Genomic DNA, 12087 nt, shown 5'->3' with positions numbered 1-12087 from the left:
AAACACGCAGGATGCTGGCCCTCCAGGACCCACTTTGGACACCTCTGGTGTAAATGATACTATGTTATGTTATGGAAAAATTGTCTGGCAATAAATTAACCTAATTTAGACATAAAACATGCAAAATACTTGCAGGCACAATGCAGCAGCTATTCAGTCAAAAGGACAACTGAAAAATCTGCAATCAGTAAAATATTTAACAGCAAGACTCTTAGTACTCTAATTTATCAATTAATGTCAAATAGTGTCAAGTAAAAAGGAAACAGTCATTCAAAGTCAAATGCATGTTGCCTCAAAATAAACAATCCTGAGTTACTAAATCAAAACTTCCTGAGAGCATATCTAGCTGATTAATGCTGGTTCTGATTGGCTAGCTGATTAATGCTGGTTCTGATTGGTTGTTTTTGACCGAGCTGAGAATGCCAGGAGGAGATCGATTATTTTTCAGAGATTATCTGTCTAGTGTTAGGACAGAGAAAGTTTTATGTATCTGAAATCTTTTTTTTTTTAAGTTACATGCTGTAGCTTTAAGCAGACGTTCGGTGTGAGAGTCACTGTCTGGTGGAGGTTGAGCAGCAATACGTCTGTGAAATATTACTACCAGTAGCAGCAGTCCAAGAGCAGAACCAGCGTCGAAGACTTAAATTATTTTTCCAGGTTATTTGTTTAGATTTGAGCGACGCTACATCTAATGCAAGCGAATCCCCACTTTCAATATAGCTCAGAATCTGAAGGCTGCAGGTTTGATTCTGGGTTGAAGCGCATATTAAAACCTGCTGGGTCGGGCAAGGAACCCATGATAACTGCTTGCAGTTGTAGTTTTATTTAAATTTTTTAATGCTTTAGATGCCAGTAATGTTTTGCCCGGTTGTGTGACAGATCATCGGGTCGACTTGTGCGGTCTGGCAGACATCAGTTACATTTCAGAAACGCTGGATAAGCTTGTAAGTCAATTTTGTTTATACAAAATAAAGTTTAGCCTTTTAATCTATTCATATTTTGAACTTTCAATGTTTTCACTGTAAATTTATACTTTTTTTAACTTCAGAATCTTGATTTGAATGGACAAGGCAGCCAGAAGTTTACGGGTAAGGACTAGATAAGAGATTTATTGATAAGTGATTGATTGAGTGCTTGTTCAGTTTCATGCTAGTTTTTCAGGAACGGAAGTAAGTTTTGAATACAAAATTTAGAACTGGAATTTTATTGAGTCATTTCTCACTAATATTATTTAATAATTTTATTTGCAGAATGACTATAAAAGCATTAACCAACGTAAAAACAAAATATAACATCTTAAGATCAAGGATGGTTGGTTTCACTGTGAATTTCTTTGAAAATGCATGACTTAAACTTATGTAAATTTTATATTAAGTTGTAACATAACATAATTTGTCCATTTTCAAACGCGAAAGACTTTAAATAAGTTGGAGAGTTGCAATTTGAAAGCTCTGCAGATTTTGTGTTCAAAATATTTGAGATTCACGTTGCATTACTTAGATTTTTGCCATTTTCTGGAGCAATCAGCTAATCGGGTATTTTTCCAAACTTTTTGTTCTGTGCAGCCCAGCTAGTAAAGCCCAATAAAGGTTCCATAATGCCTGTGAAGAAGAGGAAACTGCCCGATTCTGAAGATCACGGGCACAAGTGTAAAATTACCAGGTAAAGTTTATTCCCCATAATGTCTGAATTTTGAAATCTATTTTTTTATTTATCCTTTCCTTCATTTGTGTTGCTGCCGTTCTTGAAATAATGATGGAAAATTTGAGTTAAATAAAGAGTTTATTATCGCTGGAACCAGCATTTAGTTTTATACCTCACTAATCTTACCAAGCATGGAGAACCAACATTTAGTTTAATACTTAATATTGGAGCAAGAGAAACTCCTTTTAGTTTACTTAGAACAAGAATTAAACACGGAGAACCAACATTTAGCAAAACGAGCAAACTTCAGATCCATAGAAATCTCTACTACTTTATAAACTACTGACTATTATTATTATTAAACATGGGTAACCGATATTTAGTCTGTATTTTTACCTTTTTGTCTTTCTTTTGGTTTTGCTGTTTGGATTTCCTTGTAATCCATGTGAAGCCTGTTGAACTGCCTTGTTGCTGAAAATGTGCTGCATGAATAAAATGATCTTTTTAAGTTTTAATTTGTTTTGGGTGTCGCAGCTTTCCTCGTCCTCAGGTCCGTGGTGTGAAGCCAAACGGCGCTGAAAGGCAGTTTTCCGGTAAAAAGTGCCTGGCTTGGTTCCACAAGTACGCCGGCGCTGAAAAGATGGTCGGCCCGGAAGCCATGGAGAAGTTCTGTGACGATATCGGAGTGGAACCAGAGAATGTGAGTCCGGCTGTCCGACGTGGATCCTGCTTTCCAACAAACGGCTGGATCACCTCTGTCTCCGTTGACCTTCCTTCCAGATTATAATGTTAGTTTTGGCGTGGCATCTAGGAGCGTCAAAGATGGGATACTTCACGAAAGACGAGTGGCTCAGTGGGATGACAGTGTTACAGTAGGTGCCTTTAATTTCACCGGTTTGGTTTTGGTTGGCAGCAGATAAACGACGCCGCTTTGTGTTTCAGATGCGACTGCACTGAGAGGTTGCAAAGCAAACTTGATTACATGCGCAGTGAGCTCAACGACTCCGCAGCCTTCAAAAATATCTACAGATACGCTTTCGACTTTGCCAGAGTAAGTTTTTGTTTATTATGTCAACTCATTTTATACCCAACTGGTTTTAGTTTGTCACTGTTCTGTAGTTTGACCTGCTAGTGGTACGCAGGTTTTATTACATGATGTTTTTTTATTTCAGTCAAAACCTACAAAGAGAGAAGAGTTAAAATAAACGAGGCGATTCCTTTAGCACATTTTCATTCGCTTAGTCTGAATGCTTTGTTTAAATAAAACCTTTTGAGTCTTTATAACCAAAAACAAAATAGATTTTCTCTACCTCTGCTTCCGATATTAATATCTGTCAGTATTTAAAAAGTATATATTATATCAGTATCTGTGACAATGAGCCAGATCTATTCAGTCTAATTCTATGCTTTATTATTTATTTTACATTTTATTTAGGATTCCTAATTTCACTTTCTGAACCTCTTGAAAAAGTTTATTGCAGTTTCTTTTACATTTGACCAAAATAGACAAACTATTGTTTTTGGCCGTTTCAGTTTATTTATTATTTATTTTAAATTGGCTGTTTTACTCCTAATCACACTGACTGAACAAATTAAAGATGTTTTTACATGTTTGACCAAGTTAATGAACATATTGGTGAATCTGATGCGCAGGTGCAGAATTATAAAATAAGTTTGTAATTAAGTACATTTTTGTCTGTGTTTAAAAGAAATAACATTTTAATTCAGCAGTTTTTCTGTATTGGCCCGGTTCAATACTAAACTGCAGATATCGGTATCGGTACCGGAAGTGAGAAAAGTGGGTTGGTGCGTCTGTGCACCTGCTTTTAGTTCAGGTATCGTCTGATTGAAAAGGTGAAATGGAGCCAAGTTGCATTTGGATTAAATGGGTTATAACTTATGTCCACTAATACCTATAATGATGAAAACAAAAAAACACAAATGTGACTTTTTTTTACTTAAATAAATTAATTTTTAGTAATTCTAACAATTAATTCAATATTGTTAATTTCACATTTGAGAGCTGAAATTGATAAATATTTAAACCTGATGCAGTTGATAAATGATGATAAATGATGAAATAATTAATGATTAATTAAAATGAGCTGAATAATTTAAATTCAGATTTTCTTTATTAGAGGATGAACTTGCAGAATGGTCTCATTTACCGTAAATAATATATTAAATATTATATAAATACTGTTTATCACAATAATTAGAATGTTTTTTTATCATGACAGGCCTGTAAATGTTGGCTTTGAAGTGAGGTGGTCAGTTTTCTTAAAATGAAACGCTACCTTGGCGCTCCTGTTGGCTCAGGTGTGGGGGGTTAAGTGTAACTGGGTTAATCGGGTTTGTCTCTGTTGCTAGGATACGAACCAGAGGAGTTTGGACATGGACACGGCTACATCCATGCTGGCTCTGCTGCTGGGCAGAACCTGGCCTCTCTTTTCCGTCTTCCGCCAGTTCCTGGAGGTAAACTACCCTCAGTCTAAACGCCTGGGCCTGGCAGAAGACCTGTAGTTTGTAGGACGAGTAGTTTATCTTCTCAGAATGACGAGAGGAAATGTTTCTGCTGGAAACTTCGGCTCCACTTTCCTATGTAAACATAACAGGACAAGTTAAGACGTCAGCCTGCTGGATAAATATAGTCGAAGATTATTTCAGATGGCGCAGGTTCTAAAAGTTGTTTAGCTTTTGTTTTTAACCTGGACTGCCTTTTAAAATATGTTCCTCAACAATGAAGCCCCTTGTTCTCTTCCACAGCAGTCAAAGTACAAAGGCCTGAATAAAGACCAGTGGTACAACATCCTGGAGTTCAGCAGGACCATCAGCACCGACCTCAGCAACTACGACGAAGACGGAGCCTGTGAGTATCACCTGCAGCACAGGAAACAAACTGTCTATTTAAATACATATTTAAAAATAAGAGTATTAATATTTGGCAAGTTAGAAATTATGAGTTTCTAACTTGGTGATAATTTTCCAGACCGTTGCTGTAGGAATCTTTTGTGGGTTTTTAAAGAACTCTGTAAATATTCATTTTTACATGTTCACTCATGTTGTAGTAATATTACAATAGTTCGTTCTTTGGTTTTTCAGTTTCAAAATAACCACAAAAAATGAAAAATTGGGTGGCTTTCTTGTTTTAAAATAAAATTAGAAAAACAATTCCAAAGCTGAAAAAGGTTTAATTTTTTAGTTTCATTCAAATTAAAAATACATATGTTTTTATTATCTCCTGTACTTTCTTCTTTCTTTGTCATTTCTGGTATCGCTGCATGTTAAATAAACTATTTTGTGGATTTAATAGCTGAAGCAAAGATCAAACACCGTTTATTTTGATTTTACGATTTATTATTTCTTTATTAAAATGGATTATAACAACACAGTTATTTTCTTTTTTCTGTTTTGGTTTGAAGCCATAGAACAAACTGTACATGGATTTATTGTGAGACACGAGGAAAATACGCTAAAGCTGTGGGATGTTTTCTGCAGTATCAATAAAATCACTTTAAATCGTAGGTTGACAGAAAAGTGTTAACTTTTTAAACATTTTTAAAACTCTGTACTGCTACCATAAATGGGGAAAATGATGAGGTTCGAAGCACAGGACTTGAATTTTAATTTGTCGAGTCACCGTTGGGAACCTTTTAGATTTTATTTGGATGTTTAAAACAAAACGCAGTGACTGTGCGGCCGTTTAACAGGCATTTGCTTCCTCCAGGGCCCGTGCTGCTGGATGAGTTTGTGGAGTGGCAGAAGGCGCGGCCGGCTTCACTGCGGCCGCCCTGCGTCGCCACTAAAAGGGAAGGAGAGCGAAAACTTTCTGCAGAGACGACGCAGCTCTGACATGGTCTCACCAACACAAATAAAACCGTACATAACACAAAAACATGGACTGCAGAATCGTCGCTGTGGACTCTTTTCTCCTCACCTCCAGACTCCTCCGTCTGCCACTGATAAACTGCTGCTGGGATCCTTCCTCTCAGTAGAAGTTACTTTGTTTTCTTAGTGTTGATTTGGAGAACGCGTGGAAACAAAATGAGCGGAAGGAGTTGTGAAATTGTTTCGCTTTTCTTGTTTAGATGTTTTCACTGTTATTAAAAATGAGATGAAAATAACAAGATGCTTCTCCCTAAATGATGAAACATGAAGGTTTATTACAACCAAGCGTGTTGTCAGATTAGTGCGTGTGCAGCACACTAACCTGAAATACATCCTGAAAAAGATCTCATTTCGCTTTTCATACGGATTCATCTATAATTTTACATCCTTCAGTTAGACAAGATTTAATAGAAAACTACATTTTAAACTAGAATACCCTTTAAGGAAATGTAGTTTAGTCATTGGTCTTTGAATTATATCTAAACAACTTCTTCATGTGATCTATAAATCCTTTATTTTGCAGCTTTTAGATCAGGGTGTCCAAACTTTTTGCTCTGTCAGCCAAAATCACAAAGTTGAAGCTTTTAGTCATATTTTTCCCCCAATTAAAAAAAAATGCTAAATTTTACTGTAAATAGTTCACTTTTGTGATTTAAACATGCATACTTTTTTTTAGAACAAAAATAACATTGTAGTTTCTGAGAAGGGTCTTAGATGTTTATGTTGGTTAAAAAAAAGGCGTACATTTTTCTAACTTTATGGGTGTTTATTTCTGGGTCTAGGAAATGTTTTCATATGAACAAAAACTTTCTTCTAAAATCCATTTAGCCACATTTAATAAGTGGGTGCCCAAATTGCTGAATGTTTGTGGCCTGACTTTCATTATTATACAAACGACCAGAAATGTTCTAATACTTTCTATGTTTCATTTAATGAATTAGGCTAAAGTGTTTAGGGAGTAGAATTATGTTTAAAAGCAGGTATAAATATATTTACTGTGAATACTTTGTCAGTAGCTGTAGTCAGAAGCCTGAATCTGAAGAGAAAATTAGATGGTAATCCTGATATTAATCTGCTTTTAACAATCCAAAAACTTTTCTCACATTTTAAAACTCCTGAAATTAATTTTAATTTCTTATAGTAAATTTGACTTTACAAACTGAAATGTGGCATGTTGGCCGGTTATTTATAGTAATTATATTGTGCGCGACCCAAATTTCTGTTTTCCCATTGAGAAAACGGTTTTCTCCATTTTATTCTGATCTTTTTTCATAAATAACAATTGTGATATTAAACTGAGCTTTTTTGTGAGTGAAAAACCAAAACATACTAATATATGCATAAAATTCTGACAATTTATATATATAATTTATTTGGCTGAGTGGTTTAGGCCTCAAACTTAACGTCGCCTCCATTTTGCACGACCTGTTCCGGAAGTATCATCCGTACCATCAGCTAATTTGCGCATGTGCTAATAAGGGGAGGGTATTTTTTTCTTATTGTGTCATTGTTATTAAAAAAAAAAAAAAGAATAGCGTGATAATGATTGAAACAGAATAACACGAGTCTTAAATGTCCATGTGGAAGTGCTGCTGCTGCTTCTCCTCTGGCTCCGTCCGCTCCATCGGCCCCGTGGCGGCCGCCGCCATGATGGCGTTCAGGCGGGTCAGAGACCGGGAGCGCTGCCTGGGCCTGGGGGCCGCTTCCGGAGCCTCCGGGTCCGGGAGGTGACCGTATCGCTGGCCGTCCTCGTCGTATTGGTACAGGCGGATAACGCGGCTGCGGCGCCGGTGAGAACCGGATGGCGGGTCTTCTCCTCTGGGCTCAGCTTCCGCTTTGACGCTCCTCTCGTCGTCTGTTCCTGTGGATTCCTGCTCCAACTCTTCACTCTCGTCTGTATTTTGTTTTTCTTCTCTAACCTCCTCGCTCGCTTCTCCATCTTCCTCTCTGTCCTCTGTTTCACTCCCTCCATCTTCCTTTTCTTCTGGCTTGCCGCTCTCTTCCTCCTCCTGTGCCTCACCATCCTCTCCGCTTCCGGTTTCCCCCTCCGCCCGGTTAGAATCACATCCTTCCAAATAAGCAGTTCCTTCCGGTTCTTCTTCTTCTTCTTTTTCTTCTACTTTGAGCCGAAAGCTCCGCTTGGGTTTGGCGGGTGGAGACGGGGTTGTAAGCAGAGTTGGCGTCTCCGTGGTTCGCCAGATTTGAGAGTCATGGGGAATCGCTCCCGTCCTGTAGGCCTGGTTGTCGTACATGGATGGAAGGGTTGTCATGGTAACCCGAGAGCCGTCTGGTACGTCAGGTTGACGTCTTCTCTTCTTTGGAGCTAGTGACTTTAAACACCTGAGTGAAGAAATCAGTGTGATTTGGTAAATATGTTTGAGTTAGTGGTGAGATTCGGTTAATTGCATCATCTGCAAAGCCACATATTGACGGAACAAGTAACATTTTCAATCCAGAAACATCTTCTGATGCTAAATTATTGAATGGATTGACAAATAAGCTATAAAAAAAACATATTTATTGTTTTTAATCTGGTATTCAACCATTTGATTGGTGCAAAGTGCTATTCTATTTGGACTATGGATGCTGATGTCAATCCTGCTGCATCATGTTAGCATTGAGATGCTACTTTAGCCTTGAATAGCTTCGCTGTTTGGCTAACTCCTTTTAGCACAACTTGAATGCAATAATAGTCTTTAACCTGCCTCTCACCAGATCACTTTCTGAAGCAAAAATTAACTGCCAGTGGGTCAAAAGAATCCATTGCTGCTGTTTGGGGATGTCACCTGTGCATCAAATATACAGTCATACCGGAAACATGCGAATAAAAAGGTTCCGGTTGAAACCCCATATGTAACAACAAAATGCAATTAATTGCTTTAAAAGCTTGATTGTATCAAAATCAAAATGTTAAAGTCCCGACCCTGGTTACATTTATTCAGTTCAGTGTTATTGTTCTTGTGCAGCTTACATATAACATGGGAAAAATGTCCAACAAGTTAAATAATCTGCCAATGGAACTTGCATTTTTTATCACTATAAAGGAATTGTTGACTTAAAATAAGTTCATGTATTTTGCTGAAAAGTTGGTTGTAAGTTAGTCTTGTCCTATTTCAATTGTACTAAAATATTTACACCAGAAATTAGATTCAAATACTTGGTAAGATTTGGTATTTTTCCAGTGTGTCTTAATTAGCAACATCTGGTTGTTTCTTTAGTGTTTCCTATGACAGAATGCAGATTTCGACTCCTCTTCTGTCCTTTAATCAAGTCCTTATTCAGCAGAGGTTTATTTTTTCTAGCTTGTGGTCGTCATACAGATTAAACGTCATCACCCACCTGAGAACAGGAGTCCGTGACAGAGCTCCAGCGCTGAATCCCACCACAAACGTCAGCAGCACCGATGCAGCCACGGCTCCTGCAAAAATCTCTTCTGAAAACACGGCTTCCCTCTCGCCTGTAAAAGCTGCGTTCCTCCTGAACCGGCGTGCAGCGCAGCTGCCGCCGCCGCGCCCGTTGTCAGCCTCAGCCACCATGTTTTGGTCCACATGAAGCTCAAAGGGCCACAGCATGGATCCCTCTGCATGCTGCAGGATGCAGTAGTACAGCCCACCATGGTGGATGCTGAAGTTTTGGATAAGGAGGCTCCCATCGTGGTGCATAAACACCGGGTCCAGTTTGGACTGGGAACCAGAGCTCTGGAGGTCACCGAACGGTGTGTGCCAGAACTGGACCACACCTGAAAACACACAAGGAAATATACATGAAGAGTTTTAAAAGTTCACATCTTCAAATAAAATCTCTATATGCCATAATATTGAAGATGGAAACAACTGCTGTAGTACATTACAACACTGGGTAAATTACCACAATAAAATCAAATCGTTTACTGTATTATTAAAGTAGTTTATTGTAAATCCAAACAACTCAAACTTGGACAGGATTATTCTAACAGGTTATTTAAAAAGGAAATTTGTGATCTGTGAGGTGGTTTGTTGCCCAAAAATCCCTAAAATGACATTTTATGTTCTCACAAACTAAGGCTGAAAAATGTATCATGATAAAAGGGTTTCACAGCAGTCTTTATAGATAATTATTGATTAGTTTTTTGTTGTTGTTTTTTTTTGTTTGTTTTTTTGTTTTAAATATCGGAAATAACGACAGACTGATGACCTGACCGTTCCGGTTTTATCCAGGTTTCACTCCAGGTCTTGTGTTTTTGTTTTTATGACGTTATGAGGCACAGTGGAGAAACCTGAAACTGCTACTGTGCAAGTTACCAGGTTGTTGCTAGGTAGCCAAAGAATGAGTGTGTTGCTAGGTAACCAAAGAATGAGTGTGTTGCTAGGTAACCAAAGAATGAGTGCATTGCTAGGTAACCAAAGAATGAGTGAGTTGATAAGTTTAAAGGTTTCTGTAGTTATGCAGCCATAAGTTTTAGGTTACTGGGAGACAAACTGACCACTTTTTCTCACTTTCTTCTTCTGCTTCTCTTCAATTTGCACTATTTGCTCTAATTCTGGTGTTAACATTTTGTTTGTTATTTTTCTTTCCCTAGAAGCTACAGCTGGTCTGGTGTTCTGTTTGGCTGTCATAATGCTGCCAAAAACATTATTATATAACTTTTTAGACACTTTTGGAGAAATGTCCTTGTTTTTTGTCGAAAATGACTGAGATTAATCTTAAAATTCTGAGATTCTTGGTGGAAATTTACCCGTTTTTTATGTCTACAATGCTCTTAATACACCATCTTACTCTTCAGATCCCATCTTCACCTTCTTCACAATTTCTTTGCAAAAAAGGCAGCAGAGTTTTATTGATAGTCATCTAACATATTACATATCTGTATTTTTTCAACATTTCTGTGAATTAAATGGGAAAAAGCAGCTGGAATATTTTTACTGCTTGATTCTAAAGGGCCTTTTTATGCCGGGTAATTCATAACTCAGAGCTAAATGGCTCGGTAATAAACATTCCTCTGGAAAAAATAAAAAAGCAACCGGTAGCAGAAACCGGTAGCAACATTTAACAACACCGTTTTACGAGAGAGTCTTCTTCACCTTCATGTTCTCCATCACCGCAGTGTAAAATCAGCTCTTCCTCTGGTTGACCTTTGACCCTGCAGGTGGAAGCAAAAGTCACCGAAGCTTGGCTCTGTCGGTTTAACGAGGCGACCAGAAGAGCTGTGAAAATCAACCACATCGTTCAGACCTGCGGGATAAAACAGACGCTTTTATTCAACGCTTTTTGCTATCGACTCGAGATCCTAACAGAGAAACAAAACCTTAATAATTAACAGACACGTTAAATGTAGAATATGTTGCTCAGATTGGTTTTACCTGCTTCTGGTTCTTCTGCTTCTGCTGCTGCCTTCAAGTAGAATGAAAAGTCATTATCGCAACTTAAAATTAAAGTTTAAAACAGAAGGATCTGTTTGAATTTAGCATCATTTGGCTCCATGAGGAGCTTCACCTCGTTCCTCAATCCTCTGTGGGCGAAGTCGTGTTTCTGTTGAGGTTTCCTCCAGATGAGAGTAAAGTGCAGCTCCTCACATGACACTGGGGATGTTTTCTCTGAAGATGTTAAAGATTAATAGCATCAGCTGCTGCTTCTCTGCATCAGTGAAGGGTTAAAACACCCTGGAAACCATTCACAACGCTTCACTGTTTCCATATTTTATTCAACACCCAATCACAGCACTGAAAATGTAACTTAGTCACTTAACTGATTAACTGATTTTGAAAGTAAGTAGATTGTTTGATAAATTGGAAGACTATTATTGTATGCCCAATGCAGAATGAGAAGATTCTATGCAGTAATTATAAGTTCATTTCTACAACCTCGTATTAGGACCACATAAAGAAAATAATAAAAAAAATAAAATCATAAGAATAAAGTCCTAATTTTACAAGAAAAACCCTCATAATAATGACTTTATTTTTGTATTATTTCTACTTTATTCTTGTGCAACTTTTTTTCTCATATTTATTCTTGAAATATTATGAAATTATTTCCATATTATGTTGACTTTACTGTTGTACAATTTTATTCTTGTAATATTAGGATTTTATTCTTACATTATTATAACTTTGTTGTATTATTTGTTGTATTATTACGACTTCGCTCTTGAAATGTGTCTTTATTAAATATCAGATATTTTTTCTGATATTTGTATCAGAACAAATGTTATGGCTTTATTCTCATTCTCACCTTATTCTCTTACTATTTCAACTTTATTCTCATGATATTGTGACTCAACAAAGCTTAAAACATAAAACAGAACTAATTTTCGCTGGCTGAAATACGTCATCATACCGGATCTGACTTTATAATGTTTTAATACTTAATATTTTCTTATCTTTCTCTTGGAAAATGTACAACTTTTTGTTAATTCGAATTATTTCTTAATAACTGAGCTTCTTTCGTGGTTTTTGTAAAACTGTACGTGCATGTTTAAACCTTCTTCACTATGTTGAAATGATTGTTTACATTAACAGTGAATCAGGGGAGAGCGCGAACGCAGTCCCCCACTACCAGAAATTATGCAGTCGAGAT

At 37.2% G+C, this 12087-nt stretch overlaps 2 protein-coding genes across 6 annotated transcripts in view; one reads left to right on the top strand and one right to left on the bottom strand.

Annotated features, from left to right (window-relative positions):
• dcun1d5 (DCN1, defective in cullin neddylation 1, domain containing 5 (S. cerevisiae)) overlaps positions 1-5765 on the top strand; it is a 14661-nt gene extending 8896 nt beyond the window's left edge. Inside the window, exons 2-10 of one of the 4 annotated variants that reach the window (XR_001428515.1) lie at positions 847-944; positions 1049-1088; positions 1566-1662; positions 2179-2344; positions 2425-2516; positions 2587-2695; positions 4015-4119; positions 4251-4320; positions 4411-4502. Coding sequence is in view for 3 of the 4 variants with exons in the window: in XM_015060571.1 (XP_014916057.1) it covers positions 847-944; positions 1049-1088; positions 1566-1662; positions 2179-2344; positions 2425-2516; positions 2587-2695; positions 4015-4119; positions 4411-4513; positions 5372-5496 (935 nt within the window). In the remaining variant the exon portion in view is untranslated. Of the gene's footprint in view, positions 1-846; positions 945-1048; positions 1089-1565; positions 1663-2178; positions 2345-2424; positions 2517-2586; positions 2696-4014; positions 4120-4250; positions 4321-4410; positions 4514-5371 lie in introns of those variants that run through there. The other 3 variants (XM_015060574.1, XM_015060572.1, XM_015060571.1) reach the window with 3 other exon arrangements.
• A 261-nt stretch (positions 5766-6026) lies between these two features.
• LOC106964838 (uncharacterized) lies at positions 6027-11370 on the bottom strand. 2 transcript variants are annotated; one of them, XM_015060570.1, is made up of 4 exons: positions 10872-11370; positions 10593-10743; positions 8872-9271; positions 6027-7872 (listed from the first exon to the last, which is right to left on the bottom strand). In XM_015060570.1, exons 2-4 carry the CDS (start codon positions 10732-10734, stop codon positions 7101-7103), a joined length of 1314 nt encoding a protein of 437 aa, XP_014916056.1. In that variant the 5' UTR covers positions 10735-10743; positions 10872-11370; the 3' UTR covers positions 6027-7100. The 2 variants fall into 2 exon arrangements, with proteins under 2 accessions (XP_014916056.1, XP_014916055.1); XM_015060569.1 differs by having other exon boundaries at positions 10593-11370.
• Positions 11371-12087: the final 717 nt, after the last annotated feature.

Source organism: Poecilia latipinna, unplaced genomic scaffold, assembly GCF_001443285.1.
Source record: "Poecilia latipinna isolate Pla-1442-1.1 unplaced genomic scaffold, P_latipinna-1.0 Scaffold1726, whole genome shotgun sequence".
NCBI classification, from domain to species: domain Eukaryota; kingdom Metazoa; phylum Chordata; class Actinopteri; order Cyprinodontiformes; family Poeciliidae; genus Poecilia; species Poecilia latipinna.
The sequence above is the reverse complement of the archived record's forward strand: the minus strand, read 5'-3'. Positions and strand labels throughout refer to the sequence as shown.

Bases quoted from the DNA above. Each gene is read 5' to 3' on its own strand.
- LOC106964838 (XM_015060569.1), bottom strand. From the start codon at position 10,734: ATGTGGTTGATTTTCACAGCTCTTCTGGTCGCCTCGTTAAACCGACAG. The intron at 9,272-10,592 runs GTGAAGAAGACT...GTGTGTTTTCAG, and splicing joins CGGTGATGGAGAACATGAAG to GTGTGGTCCAGTTCTGGCAC. The intron at 7,873-8,871 runs GTGGGTGATGAC...TTCTTCACTCAG, and splicing joins TCACGGACTCCTGTTCTCAG to GTGTTTAAAGTCACTAGCTC.